Here is a 22493-nt window from a genome sequence, read left to right as displayed (position 1 = left end):
TTACCGCACGGCTAAGGAGGGCCCCTCGGTTTCTATTATTATCTTTGATCAGATCTGCTTCATGCTTCTCATATACGTAAATAGCAGTATTAGATGTCATTTTCACCAGTGATCGTTATTCCATTATCGGGCGGTTAAACATAGCTACAGGCTACAGCCATATGATTCTTACTGGCCGCCCGAGTACAACTCTACTGTAACTCGAGAGGAACTGACTAAGCCACTCTAATCAATGTCGTTTTAATCGTGACTGATACATATCGGGCTGATGCGTAGACAGGATTACAATAAACGAATGAAATTTAGCACCACCTTCCAAAAAAAGAATTAGAGTATGGTTTGAATGCTAATACATAATATGACATTATTTCTTACTTACGAAGCTGATCAATGTTGTTTTATTCGTGACTAATATCGGGTTAATGCGTAGACGGGATTACGATAAATGAAATAAATTTAGCACCATAAAAAAAAACAAACAAACTAGAGTATGGTTTGAGTGCTAATACATAATATGATATTATCTGATGATGATAATTAAAACAAATCTATTGGTGACTAAGCTAGCTTTGAAAAGTAAGAGTATCTTTGGAAAACTTTTATTGGTGACGCATTCCACACGTAATCACCGCTAGAATTCACAGTTTTTAGATCACAACTCTCCCCTCCGTCACACATCTTGTTCGAGTCATCTCAATACCTTATATGGATTTTTTGCGGTATTTTTCACATTCCGAGAAAGGTTCCCATACCTGCTGAAAAGTTCTTCGGAGACCTCGATTGCAATCTGCTGCATGTTAATTTAGGTATTTATTGTAATGAATTTGGCAAAATTCACAAACTATTGCAAAATACATTAGGAGAGGTGATATGTATGTAAGTGGTATTGAGTATGATCATGTGCTCGTGAATTTGTGCTGAACAGAATGTACCAGATATCCCGCTACCAGTTGGACGAAAAGGTGTCGATTTAAAATGCGTTAACCGAGGAGCAAACTCACACGCAGTTGTAAAATGGTTCCATGAACAACGTGCGACAAGTAGCTGAATTTCCGTATTTTATTAACACGATATGATGGTACAGCTGTTCCGCATTCTCGATCTATCTGTTAGGACATGGGTTTCCAAACAATGGGCTACGAAAAAAAAATAAGGCATGATCTCGCAATTTCTGCCTTATAAGTTATTCTGTCATTAGCTGTTAGTTATGTGTCTGACAAAGCGCAACCCATGGAGCTTATTTAGACTAAGGCCGGAGTTGCCTGTACAATACACAGGAGATTTATTTATTCCACTCGACTCATGCCATGGATGCACGTCGCCAGCCACGTAGTTTATGAATGGACGATAAATCATCTTCTACCTAATCGATTCACTTTGGTCATTGAGAACCATTTTCACCAAGTTACTGTTAATTTGTCTATAACTTTCGCTAGAAGCCTAATCCACTTCATATTGCCGCCGGAGAAGAGCCAGCTGAAAGTCTCCTTAATAAAGACAACAAAAAAAACATACTTTTGTCCAAATGTACATTGCTTTAAATATAAAATCAGAGTCTAGAGAGTAAAATTTCCCCAAAATATCATTTGACATAATGTAATTTGAATAACATTTTGCCTCAGATTACATATATTTAAAGCAATGTCCTGTTAGACAAAGTTTTAAGCACATTTAGGCACGATATGGTGCGGTATGCGCTTACGACCCGTAGACACATAAGCCGGTGTTCTCTGGTCAATTTCTTGACATTGTACCCAGCCTCAAGTTCCTTGGACCATGCTGGTACGCCGTATCGGATAATAGACAACCGATATAAGCCTATGCACCTGACTATGCACCGCCGATCCGTTGGACATCATTCGTGATAATGATTTCATCGCTAGTGATGCCCGTTGGCATGCATAATCGACGTGGCTCGTAGAATTGAGCTTATCTTCGACCATCACGACCAGATGCTTCAATGCACTCACTGACTTTGTGCAGGTCCCTACCTTTATCTTGGCTTCCGGCAACCCATAGCGGTTATGCTCCACCACGAGTTTCGTTCGGTGATGTGCTAACAACAACCTCCTTGAGTTGAGCCATTCCTCGACTCTGCTAATCGCATATGAAGATTTAAGTTCAACTTCATCTAGTGTCGTCAGTAACCTCAAGCATTACATCATCCATGGACCCGTCCATTTTAACTCCGGCTGGGAGATTTAAACGTAATACTCCGTCATACATGATATTCCACATTACCGGTCCGAGGATTGATCCCTGTGGAGCACTTGCTGACACCTCAATCGGCTGCTGACCAGCATCGGTATCATACAACAAGATCCTATTCTGAAAATAGCTTTTCAGAATCCTAGACAGATAATCCGGTGTTGTGAATCAACAATAGCTGCCCAGCTTGCGTTATTAAAAGCATTTTTTACATCTACTGTACCTAATACCTCTTCTATTAAAACCATGCGCTACCGGGTACCCCTTACCGATCAAATTGCTCCAACGGTAGAACGACCTTTACGGAATCCATATACTACGTTTGATCTCGTAGTTTAGAGCTCTGCTCGCTGTCTTGAACACCTGAAGTCTTTCGATTCTGTCCACCTCGGTTCTAGCACGTCGCAATTTTCTTTAAATTCTAAGACAGGTGCTGCGAAGATCAGTAATAAACCGGATAGCGGTTGCCGGTTGGCTTAGTCCTGCTTGGCATTGTTACGTCACAAGCTCGTTGCGGGACACCGGATAACTCGTTGCCGCTCAGGCCAAAAGTCCGATTTTCCCATCGTACAGTTCCGGGTTGATCTGCGATGTACGCCATCCTGGGCCAACTGCATTGACCCGGCGTGTGATTGTATTGGAGGATAATTGACCATAAACCGTACTTCGCTCAATGTATACCCCTAATGAACCTTCTATTCTGGGTCCGCCGTTCATCTCGCGCTGCAGAAGGTCATATCGATACATGACTCACCTCTCGGACCTCTGAATGTGGATACCTGCCCCTCGTTCAACAGGACCACGTTCAGTCTCGCTAGCGACTCTAGCAGGATATTACCTCTGGCGTTAGTGAACCGGGATCCCCAGTCCACTGCCCACGCATTGAAGTCACCTGCTACTACTAATGGTTTCAGACCAGTTAGTGCGCCTACAAGACTATCTAATACCCTAGTGTACTGCTCTGTATTCCATCTAGGAGGTATCCATTGATGAGCGGCCCAATATTAGGCCAATATTACCAATATTAGAAATGTGTCATATTCAAAACACACCTAATACAGTAAACTACCGTACTGATGTGGAGGGTCATAACGCAGGTATACTCCACACCGTTGAAGCCAAATCCTCTAGCAGAGGAATTGCTCACCACCACACTAGATCAGAAAGTGTAAATGAGTCTAAATGAGTCTGATGAGAATTTTATAGCATCCGACACCGCCATCTTCAAACCAACCATTGAACATTGTCTAGTCCTGTCTATTATTGTAGTGCAAGTCGTGTGCAATAGAGGTGTTTGCCAATGTCCATACGCTCACACTAAATGTTTAAACTGTAAGACAATTTTTATGTGAATTATGTTATGGTCGTATTATGTTTTTATGTGTTACAATTGTAGGATTACGAGAAGCCCTCCCTATGTGAAAAACGGCAAACTTAATAACGAAAAACGGTGTAGGTTATATTTTACTATGTTTTATGTATTATGTTGTGTACCTCCTAAAGTCCATGTTCTTATTTTAGTTCACCCTTGAAAAAGGCAAAAAATACAGGCCGAAACTTCGGACAAACCAAAACGAATCGTTTTGACTAAATTAGACTGAGAGAGCCACACAATAAAACACTATTCTGAACTTGTCCGCAATCCAACTGCCGTTCCCAAGAGAAATGCAATTGGGGTCCGATAACAGGACAACATCAGTCTTGTTTTCATTTACCGACATAGCAACGATTGCGCTGCCTTGCAGTGGTTGAGATCCAACTGAGTTTCCTGCATGTCCGAACTCGTTTGGAAGCCTGACAGGCCAGCCCACAGAATGGGTGTTTGTTGCCTACGCCAGGAGCGTAGATACAACACCTCGGTGCAGCCTGGCAGGTGTAAGCTTTGTATCACATAACATCCGCAGTAGCAAACACGTTCCAGGTCGGTTGCCGTAACTGATATTCAATCGAATCTGGTCGCAATCAAGTTGCTGTAACTTGTTAGATAGAATTGCTGCTTCGATAGAAATGTGTCACTTGGGATATAATTATTTTTGCCGTGGAATGTGCTGCCCATGATCGCATATTTGTAACATTTGCATTTTCGGCGATTTTGAGTTAAGCTTATGGATCGTCCCCAAATTGTTAGTTGTTTAAGCTGACTAAGTGAAATCAGAAAGTTTGTTCTAGAAAACCTTGAAAAACCATCAAGTTGTTTTGTAACATTGAGCGAAGTGACCGCATATCGGTAACACTGGGAAATTCTATCGCCGGTATGCCGTATTCCTTGAACAAAAAAAATCGCAATTAATTTGTACTCAAATAACAAGTAATGTAAATGATGCTTTGGGAAATTTCAACTGAAAAAAGTGTTTCTCTAATTTTTGATGATTTTTAGAACTTTAATTAGATTTCCATACTGATGCATACCCGAGCAGCACAAGTCAGACAAAACTGGTTGCAGCAACTTGATTGTGACTAAATCTGGTCCCATATGAGTTGCAGTAACCTATGTGGAATATGTGTGCTGCTAGGGTATCACAAACTTAAACGTTCAATTTCTTCCATGCCTACTTGTGTCGATTGTTAGAAATATGCGATCATGGGCAGTGTGGTCCTTTCATGAGTTTGAAACGCTAGCGAACCTAGCTGTGAAAGTTAAGCTTTACTGAACAACGCGCATATGACAGAGCAGCATCGCATGATTTGCTGTCTCTTTCTTTCGCCTCGCATATACTGGAGTGCCGTTTGACGATTGTTGATACACAAAGAGCACATAACATATAGGCATCTTTGCCGTGGAATGTGGTCCTTCGATGATTTTGGAATGCTAGCGAACCTAGCGGTGGAAGTCAAGCTTTACTGAACAACGCACATTAGACAAAGCAGCATCGCATGCTTTGCTTTCTCTTTCTGTCGTCCTGGATATACGGGAGTGCCGTTCGTCGATTGTTGATACACAAAGAGCCTACTTTGAGATTTGCAGTTTGTTCTATGTTGTCTATCTGTTTTGTGCAAAGAGTCTACTTTGAAATTTGCAGTTTGTACTATGATGCCTATCTGTTTTGTGCTTGTGTCCTTCAGCTCCACACCTCCGGCATAGCCTACTCCGATCCGAACCCCTGCTGTCATATGACTTTATGCTCATCAGGCAAACTGACCAATCCACTTTCAACTTGCCCATATCCAGCACCTTCTTGACATCAACCAAGGGTAATTAGAATGTGGCAACCTGCGTTTGCACTTGACCCATCTTTAATCGAATCACGGTATCCTGGATTTCGAAACAACACTGACCTTTCTGTGCAGCCACCAGATCTCCGGCTTCGGTTATTTCATCTAGGCACCGACATAGAACTTAACTTGCACCCCATTACCCAGCATCTCTTCTGTCAACTTTTTATACGCAGCACTCTTCTGCTCAGCATCCCGCTTCAGGACGAGAATCATCTCACCCTTCTGCATTCTGCGAATACAGTTGACATCCTTCCCAGTTGCAGTTTGGCGTTCCGCCAGCTGTTTTTCCTCAGTAAAGAGCCGAATCTTCAATTCGGCCTCCTTTCTGGCCTCCGTATCCTGGCTCACTGCCAAGTCCTTCTCCTCAGTGAGGAGCATCTTTCGTTCCGCCTCCGCTTGCAGCAGAGACCTCCAACGATGTTGCAGAGGGTCATCACAGACATCTTTAGATCCCTGCTGTATTTCCCGCGGTTATCCAGAAAGGACATGATCACGTCCGAGATGGTCGTGATCAGCTCCATTTTCTGGCCTCCGCCCTCATGGTGGCTGGTCATAGCCTCGTTAATGACCTTGGTCAGAGTGACGCCATTATCTCGACGGGCGCTTTCTCTATCTCTCCACGCTCCTCTCGTGTATACCTCGTTAGGCATAAGTACGTTAGACATAAAGACGCACACTTTATTAACACTTCATATCACTTGATGTTGATACACTTTACTCATTACAAACATACTAAACATCACTTCACGTTACGCGGAGTAAAAGTATAACTGAAAACTACACGCACATCGTGCGCATTTTTATACTCCACGCGTCATGCCCTAGAAGCACGTGGAAAGTTCTGGCACAGCGTGGATCAATCTAGGCGGCGTGCGTGATGATGATATCACAGACAAACAGACATAACACTCGTAAAATTTCCATCGTTCACTGATTTGCTGGTCAATTTAAATAATCATTAGTTGGCCAATCGATCACTCGTGGCGCGCGCATCGTTTTTGCTCGAGTTTGACGTTTGCTCACTGTCGCCATCTGGTTCGTGATTTGCCCAACTAACTGAAATCCACAGATGTCGTTAGTGTTTGAACGACGATGAATTTGATGAATAAATGTTCAATGTGTTATGTCTGTTTGTCTGTGATGATACTGACAAGACGATGATGATCATGATGATGATGCGTAATGCCGATAGCATCGATAACGTCGCATGGTACACTCATTCTCTACGAGTGATGCATTCAATCTCTCGCTGTAAATTGTCTCTCACTGTGCGCTTCACAGTTTCAATTCCCCGTGTTGCGCGTCGCCGTCATGTAGTGCTGTTGCTGGATTGATTGTATGAAATGTTGCGCAATGCAGTTTATGTGCGGTTTACTGGACTATGTATTAGAGTGATCTCGATTTATCTATCAGAAGACAGAAGGCAGACTTATGCCAAACGTACATTATGCCTAACGTCGCGGTCCGCTCCTCTCTGTCGCCTACCTGTGGCGACCTATAAGGCGAGCCATCTTGTTGTCGGACGCTTCACCTGCTTCACTTGATTTTTTTACCCCCCTTGCGGCTGTCGTCGGATCCCACTAAAGTAGTCGCCTTTGTAATCCCATGGTCATCTATGCTTGCCGATGTAGCAGGGAGGCCATGCGAGAGTTGACACTTGCGAACACGCCAGATTAACAAAGCTGGGTGGCAGGGTTGGACGGCGTGCTACAAGGCCCGCCACGGTTTTAAGGGACGGAGGACAGCCTAGCCATTAGCCCAGCCCACTCACTGTTTCAGGTGGGTGTAACCTGGCCTAGAATGGGATTAGAATGTCTTGTCTGCCGCCCCCGCATCCAAAATATAGTAATAACCAACTCAAAGTCCATGGCCACTTCAATATTAAACCGAGTCTGACAATATGACCAGATTTACACCGTTACCGTACTACAGAGTATAGGCCTTTTCATGTGACACTGCTGAGACTGCACTTGTTTACAACCGCTGAACAGGCCCGAAAACCCGAAGCTGTCACTTTCATAGAAGAACAGTCAATTGACGATAAAATCAGCTGATTTTAAACGTCTCGTGAAAAGGCCCATCCATATCCCAACGTAACGGAAGTCTCAGTCTAGTATGTAAGGAGCTACGTGTACAAAAATGTGAGACACATTTCTTTGTACCGATTTGTTTGCAACAAGTTTCGGGGTATTCGGCTAATTTTTTCGCTGTTAACGCACAGAGCATAGGCAAAACTCGCTGTGCGTTCACAATAGCTATCCTCTTTGGGAAGATCCATCACTACGTAACGCGAAAATAGAGTATTTTCGACCCCCCTCTACCTGTGTCACACTTTTTGTATGAGACATCTAATTTTTTTTTATGGGTTATCACACTTCACTAAACCTACCCCCCGCTCTCCCCGTAATTTGTGGACGTTCCCTTTATTGAAAAAGTTGAAAATTTTAATCTGGCCGTTCGAGCCAGCTTATTGCGTTTCTGAGATATTGATAAAACATAGTTTGGAAAAAATAATCAAGAACAACTATATAATGCTTATAAATGAATGCATACAAAAGTTAATAAAAGGAAATTATGGGATCTATCCAGTTTGCACATGGAAATCCCAGATTAACTACCTAGCGGTGCCCGGGCAGAAGGCTTGAACAGAATAACAAAACATGATATGGACTTGATTGATATAAGAGATAAAAGAACAGGCAACAATATCAAAAATTTGCACCGAAATATCATTCAAATATCAAGATATGCTATGGATAAGAACAAATTAATGACACATGATATTGGTTACTTCTTACAAATAGCATATCTTGATCTCCTCATGATATTTTAGTGCAAAATATTGATATTGTCGTCTGATCTTTTATCTCTTATATCAATCAAATCCATATCTAATTTTGCTATCTGATCAACATTTGATATTATTGAGCTATTTTCGTCTACTCGGGTGGTGATACCATTCTCGCGTTATCAAATTATTAAAACTTGTTATAAATTAGACGTTATAACGTTATAAAATAAAAAACGTTATAAAATTAGAAAAAAAAAAACTTGTTTCATGGACGGTTAGTAGGGACCAGAAATGGACTTTTTTGACTTTTTATGACAAAGTCAACATATGTCCAGAAATTTTCATTAAAACCTGAGAGGGTGCTGCCAACTTCGAATACGATTTGGCTCCAAATGCGCCATATGTAGGTAGCTACTAATCTGTTGTAATATCAGTTGTAGCAGAATCAAACCGAAAACAACCTTGTTTTGACTATTTGATAATGTTTCTCCGTGAACTTCAATCTGCTTCTGAATAATCGGATTGTCTTAAATAATGCTGAAACTCAATCAACTAGCCAGTTCAGATTTGGACAGCAGAGTTATTTCGCATTTGTTTCAACTAGGAAGTGGTGGAATATAATTTCTACAATCAGTGACCAGCGAGAGTTAGGAGTACATCATATCAAAATGGTATGTTGATTGTTATAGTTTTTGAAAATCATTTTTTGATACAGCCAAAGAAGTTTAGTTTTTTTATGTTGATATTTTGCATAGCACGGCTAATGTAAGGTCGTCTCGATTACGATGCACTAAAACCGACATCGCAGCAAAACGCAAATAAAAATGTAAACTATATTACTTTTCTTTTGTAGAAAATTATTTTCGTTATCTTCGTCTCAATGGCAGCGTGTATTGAAGCTACATCTATTTACAAAGTCCTATCGGATCAAACACAGCTTAACGGCGTCAACCATCTAAATCCAGAAACTGTAAACATCCAGGGTTCACTGTCCAATCCAGAATTGGAGCGATCTAAACGAGAAATCATGTTCCGGCCATTATTCGTCTATCGGCAACAAGAACTCAAGAAGCAACATCTCAAAGAGATGCGTGAACAGCAACAGCAACAACATCATACTACCCCTAAACATCAGCATCATCATGTTTATTGAAAAAACATATTTTATGCAGGTGGAAGGTACTTATAATTAAATGAAATTTGTAACAATTGTTTCAATAACGATGACGTACTGATTATGTGCATAGTGTACTACTTCCTTACTAACATCGACCTAGATGCAAAAAACTGTACTAAGCAACAAAGTAATGTTGAATAGAAAATTAATCCTAGATTTGTTCAGCGGGATGGTTTCACAACTCCATTTTATTACTCTCATGCTTCGGGTCTATTTTACCTACTGCGCTTCTTCTTTTTCTTATTATGCTTCTTCTTTTTATATGGCTCTACAGTCTACATGTCAACTAGATCTTGGGCCTGCTTTTTAACTTAGTTAAAAAAAACCCAAATTTATCCACCGGTGGTGATGATGCCTTTCTCGATTCAATATGTTGAATTCGAATAAATGTTGTAAATACAGTGCTTATTGCCTACATTTCGGCGGTAAAAAGATTTGGTGCAATTCTAGTACGTTGCTTAAAAATTACTTACCGTGGGTTGCGCCACGGCTAAAATGACTAATGATTCAATGTGCATTTGTGTTTTTGTTGATTAAAAAATAAAAATATAATCATAACTGCTTGATTTATTAAAAAACAAAAACAATAGTGTCCAACTAGGAAATTTGCTCCGTCGAATGAAACCAGTTGCACTCGAATCTGTCAAGCCCTTCTAAATGAAACGCGTTTAACAAAAAAAATATTTATGGGCTACACACATACACACTTTTGGAGTGAAATTATAGCCTTCTGGTACAACTTTGTTGTACGAGAAAGGCAAAAAATCATTTCTACAGTTATTAATTGAAAGTTTTTCTATACCCGTCATTGTATGCATATGTATCTTGTGTGGCGTGTCTAATAGATAATAGGATACACCGCGCCCAGTGAGCCGATAATGTCTCCTAACCGAATACATCGTAGATCGGACAAAAAACTCGCCATCTCCGGATTGGCAGTCCTACGCTATTTTCTGCAAGACACTAGCTGGAAACCTGAAGTTATTTATCTTGAACGTTACGTTTTGGGTCAAACTGACAGCAACATCTTACTAAGATTAACCTTCCATTTCGACTCAAGCATACCCAAAACAACGCTGTAACTTTGTAACGCAACGAGATGAAAATCTAAAAATTTCTGACTTTTCCTAACATTCGGAAACTAAGATTCCCTGAGAAAATCAGCTTCCAGCGACATCTAGGAGGGGCGTCAAAAAAAAAGTGACAAAATATGTGGTCTGATGTTCTCAACTGTATTTGCTATTTTATTGTACGCCATTTCTGGGTAATTTTATCCCTCGACCGGTCATCGAAAAGCCCTCTGGAAGATCCGGAACATCCGTAAATGTGGCCAATTCCAAAAGTTCATTCCAGAGCATCGCGGGTGGGTGCAATCAATAGTGAAAGTCTTCTCTAGTGTGATCTCCAAATGTCCTAGAAACGGTCCATCGGGAGATCTGGAACATCCATAAAAAATGGCGAATTGTGGGTGCAATCAATGATGAAAACAAAAAATTCCAAACGCTTCTGAAATGGTTCTCCGGAAAATCCGTGAAAGAGGTTAAAAAAAACCAGAAAAATTGCTTACGTAATTAGTGTATTAGTATTAAAAGTTCTGTTTTGTTCAGCCTAAAAGTAAATACATCCGCTGATTGGGTGAATTAGTAAATTTTACGAAAGGGAACTTGTTATGCAGAATTATTTTGAACTGGGTACTCACTCAAGATTTTATGATGCAGCTTGTTGAAATTGAACTTAAAAATGCAGTTGCAGCTTCAGAGGAGTGTGCCAATGTGTACAATATGATTTTCTTTTCTATTTGTTTTGTATCAAGCGTAATTGAGCTGGTAGAAACGAAGTTCTGGACTCTGTTCTGGTTCAGAAAACCTACAACATCTTTAGAAATATTGACTGCATTTCGTCATTCTTCATTTCTGGAATAGAATTGGGGCATTTTTTAGGAAAAAAAAGTATTAAAATCATTTCTGTGTGTTGGTGTTGAGCAATTTTCGACCACAGAAAATTTACAAAAGAAGTTAAAAATATTCCATAAATAATTAGCAAATTGTCAATCAATAATTTTGGGTAGAAGCAATAAATAAATACAAAAGTTCCCTAACTGATACAAAATTTCCATAAACAATCTAAAAATTTCCACGAAACAAAAATATATTAGCACTTTTAAAAATAAAAAAGAATTTTCCATAAAGGAATCAAAATTTTCCATCGAAAAAAATACAAAATTTCCATAAATAAATCAACATAAGCAATAAACAATTACAAAATTTTCCATAAAATTAATATTTTTTCCACAAAAAATTTAAAACTTCCACAAAACATCAATAAAGAACATATATAAAAAATAGAAAGAAACAATAAAGTTGAATATTTTTTTTAATTGTCTTTATTAAGGAGACTTTCAGCATTTTCCATCAACAATGAACGCTTTCAAAGTAGTCATATATATTCATTTTATTGCTTTTTTATATTTTTCATGGACATTTTCTATAAAATGATTTCTTGTGAAATTTTTTAATTTTTTGTGGAAAATTTTAAAAGTTATTTTTTATTGCTTATATTAGTTTATTTATGGAAATTTTGTATTTTTTTTTCTATGGAACATTTTGATTTCTTTATGGAAAATTCCTCTTTTGTAATCGAAATTTTACTTTTAAAAGTGCTAATATAATTTTCGTGGAAATTTTTTTATTCTTCATGAAAATCATTTATTGCTTCTACCCTGATTTCGTTATTGGCAATTTCTTAATTTTTTATTTTAGTCATCACAGAATGTAGGTGTGACCTATCAACACTCAAGGGAAGTTTTGGAAAATTTGTGAGCTGACGATTATTTTGGGTTTATACTTGTCATAAGACGAATTCGTACTATCCCACTTAATTCCACTACTTGATTGTCTCTTTGGGTATATACATACAGAATCTGGCAATTGAACTGCTACATTAGTAAGTAAAAATAATATAATACAAAATACGTATTGGGATCTAGCTTTTCAAAACGTCATCGATACCTGGGCACGTCGCCAGAATTTTGAATCCTATGATTTTTACTGTCTGGAGTATGTTAGGTGTCGCGTCTGCTCTACAACATAATGTTTTTTGTGCAAGTCCTGAAGCGACATTTGGTCGCATCTGGTAAAATACCACAAGAGCACCTGCGGGCCAAGTACGATGCGGTCATCGATATGCGACGAGTGGTTAAACACAAGAACGAAAAAGATGATATTGACCAATGAACTTTAAGAAAGTGAAATGATTTCTAGTTAAATTGAAATTAAATATTTTTGTTTCGTTTTTTTTTTTAATTTTAATGTAGCACTTCAATTGCCGGACCCTGTAAACATGTGAATTTGGCTGAGAAATGCTGAGATATTACTAAGCCAAATCCTGGTCAAAGGTTAACTATAAGTTCCGTAAAGCAACTGAAAATTTAAATAGAAAATAAATTTATTTTATATCAAAATAGTTTGACGATTCATATTAAATGAATTTCCACTGTAATCAATGCAAATGGCTATAGGAAAAACAAGAAACTAGAGGGAACATTAAAAACCAAGCCACACTTCAAATCCGCCGCAACAAATAAATCATGTTCTTATATTACTTCATCATTTTTATTTAAAATAAAACATATCATTTACTTAAAAGTAACACTGTTCATAAATACATAAGCATCTACTAATGAATCACAGAATATCTTTGATTCAAATCAACAATTAGCATAAAAACTGCTTTCAAGCTACCAATTCACGATCATTCACCGACCAACCAACCAAGGATAATATTGCTGGACGTATTGATGTTGGACATAACCGTTAGGATACACGATCACATGATGTTGGATGTGGGTCGGTTGTTGTTGTTGTTGCAATTGTAAGTGTCGTAGATAATGAAGATGTTCTAATTCTTCTTGGCGGTACACAAACAGTGGTCTGAACGGCACTTCCCTCGCTATGCGCTGATGTACTGCATTCTCCGTTATGGGTTGATCCTGCACTGTATTTGTAGTCGGTAATGCGGTAACGGCACACACCAAGAGACATGCAGCTGCTAATTTCATCTGTAGGATACAATTGCAAATAATTTACTTTTGTAAATTTTATGAGAAAAATCCTTTCGCCGAATACATTTGGTTTCATATAACTCTCACGCTTTTATTCACCACGTCATAGATCTAGTACTTAAGATTCCAAAGCGATTGATTTCAGAATACTTGAGTAACTTTTTAAACCTACCATAATAGCAAACAAATCCATTAGACCAGATTATTATTTTATATGAATAAATTCACTCGTTGGGAACACAGTTGATACTGGCTGTTCAAGACCAATCGAGTCATATTTTATACGAAAACGTGCACTCAGTGAACTATCGCTGTCCAATTCACAGTCCAGCTAATTCTTTTTTCGCATGATTGACTCATATAGATTCGTTCTGCCAGTCGACTCATGATGGATGGATATTGCGCGGCATAAATTAATTGGAGCCTTCTTAAGATATGTGGGTATACTGGAGATGTTTCTAGACAAATACAAAAACTCGATTTGAAAATCACGATTTTTCTGTGCGTAGATTAGCATTAAGGCATTCGGAAAATTTAGCAAGTTTAGAGCATCGTCCGTTACCACAGACAATGATTTTGGAATAATCAGTCTCTACACATGGGAGGCATCAGAAGATAGAACAGAATCTAATAAACCTGCTATTTACATCAGTTGAACCAACCCGTTAAATAAAATAGAGCGTTTCAAAACTAAAGTGGACGGACAGGCAAGTTCTGTAAAAGAAGGGAGCAATCTAAAGCAATGTAGTATAGAACCGTCAGATATCACAAGTGAGCGAAAAGTATAAAATTTTAGTTGAAAGCAAGGTGAAAGTATGCAGAGGGAACTGTTCCGATCTCCATCTCACTGTACCTATATCCATCTCATCGCTAAACAAAGAATTACGGCACTAAATTCGTCGCTTCTTTTTGTCAACACGCATGCTCACTGCTGAAAAAAATCACAAAAATAATAAACATACCAAATTTCTTTCCATTGCTTTGTTTTTGATGGGATGGAAATAGGAGCTATGAGATGAAGTGGTGAACCGTTCCCCACATATATTATTCGATTTTAATTATTACTAGCAGACCCGACGAACTTCGTTCCGCCTAAAATTGATTTATTCTCTGATTTGTTCTTGCGTTATGCATTCTTCGTTATGCTTCTTTTGTATGGGAGCCCCCAGAGATGCATTCTGAACAGAACATGAGCCAAGAGCGTGCCTTGGTGTTCCAAGTTTTGAACTTTGAACACAGTTCAGTGTGCACTGGGTTGGTACGCAAGCAAAACGATCATCGTTACAAATGTTACTTAGATTTGGAACTATGCAAAAACATTCGAGCATGCTTGATTTTCATCCGTTAGATGCGCACGTGTTCCATTACTAGTCGAAAAATGTGTAGCATGCCGTCGCTTGAATTTGTTTTCCTAGGATACAAGTTGCTAAGTAAGGTCAGTGCTCTTGAACAGTGTGCAGTGTTCAGAACGTTTTGAACACGAACACGGCTTCTCGTGTTCAGATGCATCTCTGGGAGCCCCCCTTTCCAAACGTGGGTGAGGTCTCGAACCATCTTAAGAACCTTCCCCGGCCCCAAAAACCTTTGCATACAAATTTTCACGCCGATCGGTTCAGTAGTTTCCGAGTCCATAAGGGTCAGACAGACAGAAATTCATTTTTATGTATATAGAAGAAGAAGAAGAAGAAGAGAAGATAGAAGATAGATTGATTCGAAACAATATTATGTAGTGAAAGTAAATGGGAGAATTTGTAAATCTGATCTATCTATAAATAAGACAGGTATCGAATTAGATCACCTTCTAACCTCTAACCCTCCCAATATAATAAAAAACATACACATTATCCATTAGGACCCAAGATTTCATCACGATCACAAAAATTCTAATGTTAACCCTATTTTCGATCTTTTGGCACCAAACCTCTACTCCCCACAAACGCATATTTGTCCCATATGAATAGGAAGTCCAGTAAAATTGGGACTGCTATGCGATCATAGGCAGTATCGGTTTTTAGAATAATTTCATGTGGTGATTCATCCAAATTGACCTCTCTTGTCGCCGTAGAACCTGTATAACAGCTTCTCAATTTGGCACCTAATTTTCGAGTGTCGAGCTGTGACGTATAAAACTCTGCTCTGATTACCTACATATAGGGTAAGACGGTATAATGCGCCCCACCTGGCCAAAACGCCCCCTTTGATTTCCAGAAAATCATAACTAACTAAGGGTCAAAATTAGTTGGTACCTTCAAATATTTGTAAAACCATCATACTATTTGAATGTGGAAGTATTTTTGTGTTACATAATGAAAGTAATGGCAAAATACAAAAAGTTCCAGTTTTGATGTAACTTTCAATGTTTGTTTGCTCAACATTCTGGAGCGACGCTAGCATACTGTCCCCAAAACTTGCACTGGAACACTCAGTTGAGCAACAAAATAACTTTTCTCAGTGGTTAATATAATATAAAATTGCTTCCATCTTCCAATGTAACGTTTTTCAAAAATATGTTTCACTAGTCAAAACGCCCTAGTGTAGGCAGGACAATATGCCCTTACCAACTGGACACAAGCGCGGCGAGCTTGCAGTAGTTGCTTCCAAATTATATGGAAACTATTGAAATGTAATTCAAACCTGATGAAATAGACTTATGTTGGTTTTTTAATATCAAGCACATAAGGATTCGTAACCTTTTTTTTTTGGTTTTTTAATATCAAGCACATAAGGATTCGTAACCTTTTTATTATGGGATTGATAAAATACTAATAAAGGGCTATGAAACGTCTTTGGCTAAGGTGGGGCGTATTGCCCAGGCACTTTCTAAAATCCTTTTTTCACGACTTTTCAAAAAAGGTTTATTACGTGTTATCTGTAATATTTTTATATGACTACCCACGGGCAATGCATTTGCGTCTTCCTGGACTACCAAATAACTCAAAGTTTGCATAAATTGCGTTGAAAAGTAAAAAGTTATCAAGGTATTGCCTTAGGGGGGCATATTATACCGTCTTACCCTACCTATAAGGGTCGTACACTCCGTGTGTTGGGCCGTCAGTCGCCAGTTTCCCTGCACAGCGACCGCAAGCTTATCTTACTCGATTGTACACAGCCAGCGAGTGCGAGGTCTACCCCGGAGAAAACGTTCTCCTCCAGGTTCTCTGTTAAACATGACTTTTGCTTATTTTCTCTCCCAGCATACGAACTACATGTCCAGCCCATTGTAATCTACCGTATTTTATCACCCTGCCGATGTCTACATTTGTGTACACTTGGTACAACTCGTGATTCATGCGTCTACGCTTTTCACCATTTTCCACTACGATGCCTATTATCGAACGCAGTATTTTTCACTCAAACACTTCAAGAACTCATCTATTGAGCCCTCTGCAAGAAACGGAACATCCGTAAAAGTGACCAATTCCAAAAGTTCATGCCAGACCTTTGCATCGTAACCATTCATTCGAATTATGTGTGAAATCAATAGTAACCCCCAAATGCTCCTTTGCAAGATCTGGAACATCCGTAAAAATAGAAAATACCAAAAGTTCATCCCAGAGCTTCGCGTTTTTTTCGAAACCATTCATAACATCGAATTGTGTATGCTAAAAAAAGTAAAAGTTTTATGAGACCTCCAATGACCACAAAACCTTGCAGTAAAATTTGGTTCATCAGTAAAACTGGGTAATACCAAGAGGCGAACTTAAAACTCCACTTTTTTTTCGAACCATCTATAACAGGGAATTATTTGTGCAATCAATAGTGCGAGTTTCTTGTGATGCCGGAATGTCCACGAAACGGTTATCCGGAAAACCCGGAATATCAGTAATAATTGTCAATTTATAAAGTCCATCCCACAGCTTTGCGATTTTTTCTTATTCATTTACCATCATAGATAAATTATATATGCAAACAACAGTGAAAATTCTCCATGATATACAATGACTACAAAACGGCCTTCCGTAAAATCCGGAACATCCGTAAATGTGATTAATTCCAAAAGTTCATTACGGCCTCTTATGAACTTTGTCAAACAGATCATTTATCTAAATTCAAAGTGTGAGGCATGAGAACGAAATTTAAAAAATATCACGCACAGATAGAAAAAGTTGTTGAAATTTTCACAAAAGTAATGCACATTAAGGGAATGCCAAAAAAGAGAATAAATTTAAACGATATTATCCCTGAATATATGCAATTTGTATTGCATTATGTCACTTTTTATATGAATAAGTGTCGTAATGCTATGTAAATTGCATTAATTTAGGACGAACTTGTTGGAAAAGATCCATGTACGCCCAGAATAGTGTAATTTCCTACGTCCTTATTATTTACGCGCTGATTACTTTTCATTATTTTTTTGTTTCTGTGTGGAAAGTCATGACATTAATGTCATTTGACACTAATTTTGCTCTAATGCTGCCAATTTCACGTCGCTTAAGCGGGGCCTGTGAAGAGCGCGAATGATCAGTTATTGACCGACCCAAATGACCAGTTGAAACGCTGGTTTGAGCACTTCGAACAACTTATTCAAGTGCCCGCCACCTCGGCATGATCTGCCTAGGCTATGATCCGAAAATGGGTGACCTGACTGTATGCGATAACAGGCAAGGCATTGTGTTGCGGTGTAGCGTTCTCAAAGTTCTGTACAAAGTTATCCTAGCCCGGATTCAGGAGAAGATCGATGCAACTCTCCGGCGGCAGCAAGCCAGATTCCGTGCTGGACGATCCTTTGTGGACCATATTGTCACGCTCCGTATCATTTTGGAGCAGGTCAACGAATGCCAAGAGTCCCTTTATTTGGTATTCATTGACTACGAAAAGCGAAAACCACGAGAATATGAAACTCATCGGCCTTATCGAGGCACAGTACGAGGCCTTCTCGTATAGAGTGCTGCACACCCGAGCAGGAGTGACGACTTCGATAACACAAATTGGTATGAACTAGCCTTGCATAAGAAGTAAAATACCAAAAAATAATACCAAAAACTTATATGCAGAATACTTGAGGCATAACATGCTTAGGTATTTCAATACCTAACGAATAATAATTGGTAATTAATTAATAACTGAGTATGTTATGGCTTAAGTATTGTGCATATTAGTTTTTGGTATTATTGCTTTGGTATTTTACCTCTCATGCAGGGCTAGTTCATAACAGAGTATGATATCAATAATGGGGCAATGGGGTCTTGTCCGACCCTATCCGGGTCGTAGCTGGTGTGAGGCAAAGATGTATTCTATCACCGTTACTGTTCCTCATCGTAATCGACGAGATTTTGGTAGGTGCGATTGACCGTGAACCAAACCGCGGGCTGCTATGGCAGCCTATAACCATGGAGCACCTAAACGATTTCGAATTGGTTGATGTTATTCCACCTACAAAAAATTGAATCCACCGTTAAAAAGGCGAACGATGGAATATGTTTTAAGTGAGACGTCTGTTTCTCTGTGGTTATATTATAATCAAACAATAAAGACCAACGTTTCACTTGCAGTATCATTCAATCGCAATAGGCTCATTTAATTACAAATCCGCCTTGTCAGGATGGGAAAATAATTTGTTTGTCTCTGGTTTAGTTACGTCCCAAGCCATGGGCGGTACCGTGGACATCGAAATCCGTACACCTAAGCACTTAATTATGTGTAAAGTCTCTAGAAAATATTTATCAAATGCAAATGAAACGTTCGTCGTACTTGCCATTTTAATGGCCGAAATTGTCACTGACAAGCATATGAACAGGATAAGATAAATTATTTATAAATTAATTACCATAAAACCTCTTTAATTTGATGATATCTCATAAGGTGGACGGACTTCGGTGCTGTACGGATTTCGGTCCCTCACGGTACACAGATAGAAAAAGTTGTTGAAATTTACACGAAAGTAATGCACATAAAGGGAATGCCAAAAAGAGCGTAATTTTAAACGATATTTTGACTAGAATGTATGCTATTTGTATAGCATTATGCCACTATTTATTCGAGCTATACAAATTGCATACATTTAGGGCAAAAGTGTAGGAAAAGATTCATGTGTGCTCAGAATAGTGTAATTTTCCGCGTTTGTATTTTTTACGCGCTGATTAGTTTTCATTATTTTTTTCTGTGTATGAATGAGCCCCTCTCGTTATCATGGATGACAGAGAACGACGTTTTCCAGAGAATGACCCTCTCTAGGCTTGGCATTGGTCATGACAGTCATTAGTATGCTTAGCTTCTACTCCTGTCGATCGTCGTTACTAATCGCTATATTAGCAACCAATGCTTCTACCCATAAGCCATCAAATCGCAACCAAGAAACCACAGGTGATCATAGCAGGTGTTTTCACTCATTGACCTGCAGCTGAGACCTGCAGTGGATCTGACCGTTGTTAATTTGATGGTCACGAGCAAAATGTTCTTGAGCTTTTATTAATATATTTAAGACTAATTTAAACAATTTCAAGATGGCCAAATAAAAAACGTATTCTAGAGCACACATTTTATACTTGCCTAAGATCTCATTAATATCTTCAAAGATAAAATTCAATAAGAAATTTAAATATGTAATCGCAACAAAAAAAAACTTGATAAAACATATACTGATGGATCCAACTCCTTACGGTCTTCTGGCGTAAACGCTAACCTTTGTACCAATTGTGATCCGATGCTTTCGCACCTGAGTGTCTCAGACGACCATAAGCAGGGTATCGGCCGCGTAGACAAGGTCATTGTAGTCCCCGTTCATGGCAACCAGAAACAGGATCACCGTCAGAACAGACCCCTGCGGGACCCAGTCTCTCTTCATGTTGAATGGATTGCAGAGTTTGGAAAGTTCCACCATGATTTTGTCCTTCCTAGAAGCTTTTTTCAGTTAAATAATGGCTTTCTGGAGTCTCCAGAAGCAAAGCGAGCAGAGGCGTAGGATTATCGATCCGGTCTAGGATGTTTTCGGGTTGGAAACTTTCTCGACACCCTGGGCATAGTGTATCTATTGTACTTGCCCCACAAGGTACATAGAAAAGCATTCAATTAAAAAACCGCTACGTGGACATCGGCCCTTAAGGACAATCCTCGCGAAGTCCAAAACTAATCGCACTCGCGTGTTCAAGGTCAAACCATTTAATAAGGAAGCAACGCACAACTAAGGACATGGCAGGTATTTCCGTCCATCGTCATAGGGGCTAAAATCAATGAAAGCAACGTCATTTTGCTAGAACTCCACTATAGCAGAACGTTTCGCCTAAGCTTACGATTGGGTACGGATGAATTTGGCAAAAAAGCTTCTATTTGATTGATATTTGAGACTATGACGATAAGACGAAAATGTCTGCCTTAACCCTATCATTTTTATTATTTCACGCATGCTGCGACGGAGCAAACCTGAAATAATAAAAATGACAGTTGTGCGTTGCTTTCATTATGAGTGGCGTGTCCTTCAAAACGCGAGTGCATTTAGTTTTGGATTTCGTGAGAATTGTCCTTTGGAACTATAAAATAAACACAGTTACCCAGCGATAGACTCGCGGAGACAGTCGCGCTGCGTGTGTTTGGGGAACCATTATATCAAGCCAAGTGTGTACATGAGGAGGCCTCGACCTCTGCCTCGATGAGGCTGATGATTTTCTCAGGAACACCTTTGCGTCTCAGGGCGCCCCACATATTCTCTGATTAGGACGGTCGAAAGCTTTTTCGTAGTCAATGAATACCAATAAAGGGACTCTTGGAATTCGTTGACCTGATGATCCACACAGGATCTTCCGGCACAGAATGCAGCCTGCTGCCGCTGGAGAGTCACATCGATCCGGGCTAGGATAACTTTGCATATAACTTTGAGAACGGTAAACAGCAACATAATGCCTCGCCAGTTATCGCATACTGTCAGGTCACCCTTTTTAGGCACCTTCACTAAGATATCTGCATCCAGGGATGTCATTCTCCCCGGTGATTTTCGGTGTACGGTGTATGCAGCACCGTGCACCGTGCGGTGTCAAAAAATCACCGGGGAGATCGAGCTGAACACCGCGGTGTTTCGGTGTAGAATACACCGCGGTGAGCCGCACCGTGCACCGCGGTGCGCCAGTAAGTTCGTAAGTACAGTTGAGTCTCCTATCAAACGTGCTTTAAGTCTATAATAAGTTCCCCGGAATGAAAAGTTCATATAAAAATAAAGCCACCCAAATATAATTACATATATTATTATATAGACCGTAAAAATCGATGTCAGACGCCATTTTGAAATCCAATATGGCCGACCAAAATTCAAGATGGTGGCCATGTGGACCAATTATTAGACGTGCAACCTTACAATATGGGTGTCTATCGATCGGGTTTGATGAGTAGAACTCGAAAATTGATGTCCGACGCCATTTTGAAATCCAATATGGCGGACCAAAATTCAAGATGGCGGCCATGTGGACCAATTATTAGACGTGAAACCATGCAATATGGGTGTCTATCGATCGGGTTTGATGAGTAGAACTCGAAAATCGATGTCCGATGCCATTTTGTAACCCAAGATGGCGCACCAAAATTCAAGATGGCGGCCATATGGACCAATTATTTGACGTGAAACCATGCAATATGGGTATCCATCGATCGGGTTTGATGAGTAGAACTCGAAAATCGATGTCCGATGCCATTTTGGAATCCAAGATGGCGGACCGAAATTCAATATGGCGGCCATATGGACCAACTATTTGACGTGAAACCATGCAATATGGGTGTCCATCGAACGGGTTTGATGAGTGGAACTCGAAAATCGATGTCCGATGTCATTTTGAAATCCAAGATGGCGGACTAAAATTCAAGATGGCGGCCATATGGACCAATTATTAGACGTGAAACTATGCAATATGGGTGTGTATCGACCGGGTTTGATGAGCAGAAGTCGAAAATCGATATCCGACGCCATATTGAAATCCAAGATGGCCGACCAAAATTCAAGATGGCGGACCAAAATTCAAGATGGTGGCCATTTGAACCAACTATTTGACCTGAAACCATCCAATATGGGTGTCTATCGATCGGGTTTGATGAGAAGAACTCGAAAATCGATGTCC

General features: G+C 39.5%; 1 protein-coding gene across 1 annotated transcript; it reads right to left on the bottom strand.

The window, feature by feature from the left end:
- Positions 1-12987: 12987 nt before the first annotated feature.
- LOC134214314 (uncharacterized) lies at positions 12988-13756 on the bottom strand. Its single transcript, XM_062693719.1, has 2 exons — positions 13625-13756; positions 12988-13449 (listed from the first exon to the last, which is right to left on the bottom strand). Exons 1-2 carry the CDS (start codon positions 13643-13645, stop codon positions 13147-13149), a joined length of 324 nt encoding a protein of 107 aa, XP_062549703.1. The 5' UTR covers positions 13646-13756; the 3' UTR covers positions 12988-13146.
- Between the last annotated feature and the right edge of the window lie 8737 nt (positions 13757-22493).

Source organism: Armigeres subalbatus, chromosome 2, assembly GCF_024139115.2.
Source record: "Armigeres subalbatus isolate Guangzhou_Male chromosome 2, GZ_Asu_2, whole genome shotgun sequence".
Taxonomy (NCBI): Eukaryota; Metazoa; Arthropoda; class Insecta; order Diptera; family Culicidae; genus Armigeres; species Armigeres subalbatus.
Note: the sequence above shows the minus strand (reverse complement) of the source record. Positions and strands in the feature narration are given on the sequence as shown.

Coding starts and splice junctions, on each gene's coding strand:
- LOC134214314 (XM_062693719.1), bottom strand. CDS start 13,645: ATGGATTTGTTTGCTATTATG. Junction 13,450..13,624: donor TGGATTTGTTTGCTATTATG/GTAGGTTTAAAA, acceptor TGTATCCTACAG/ATGAAATTAGCAGCTGCATG.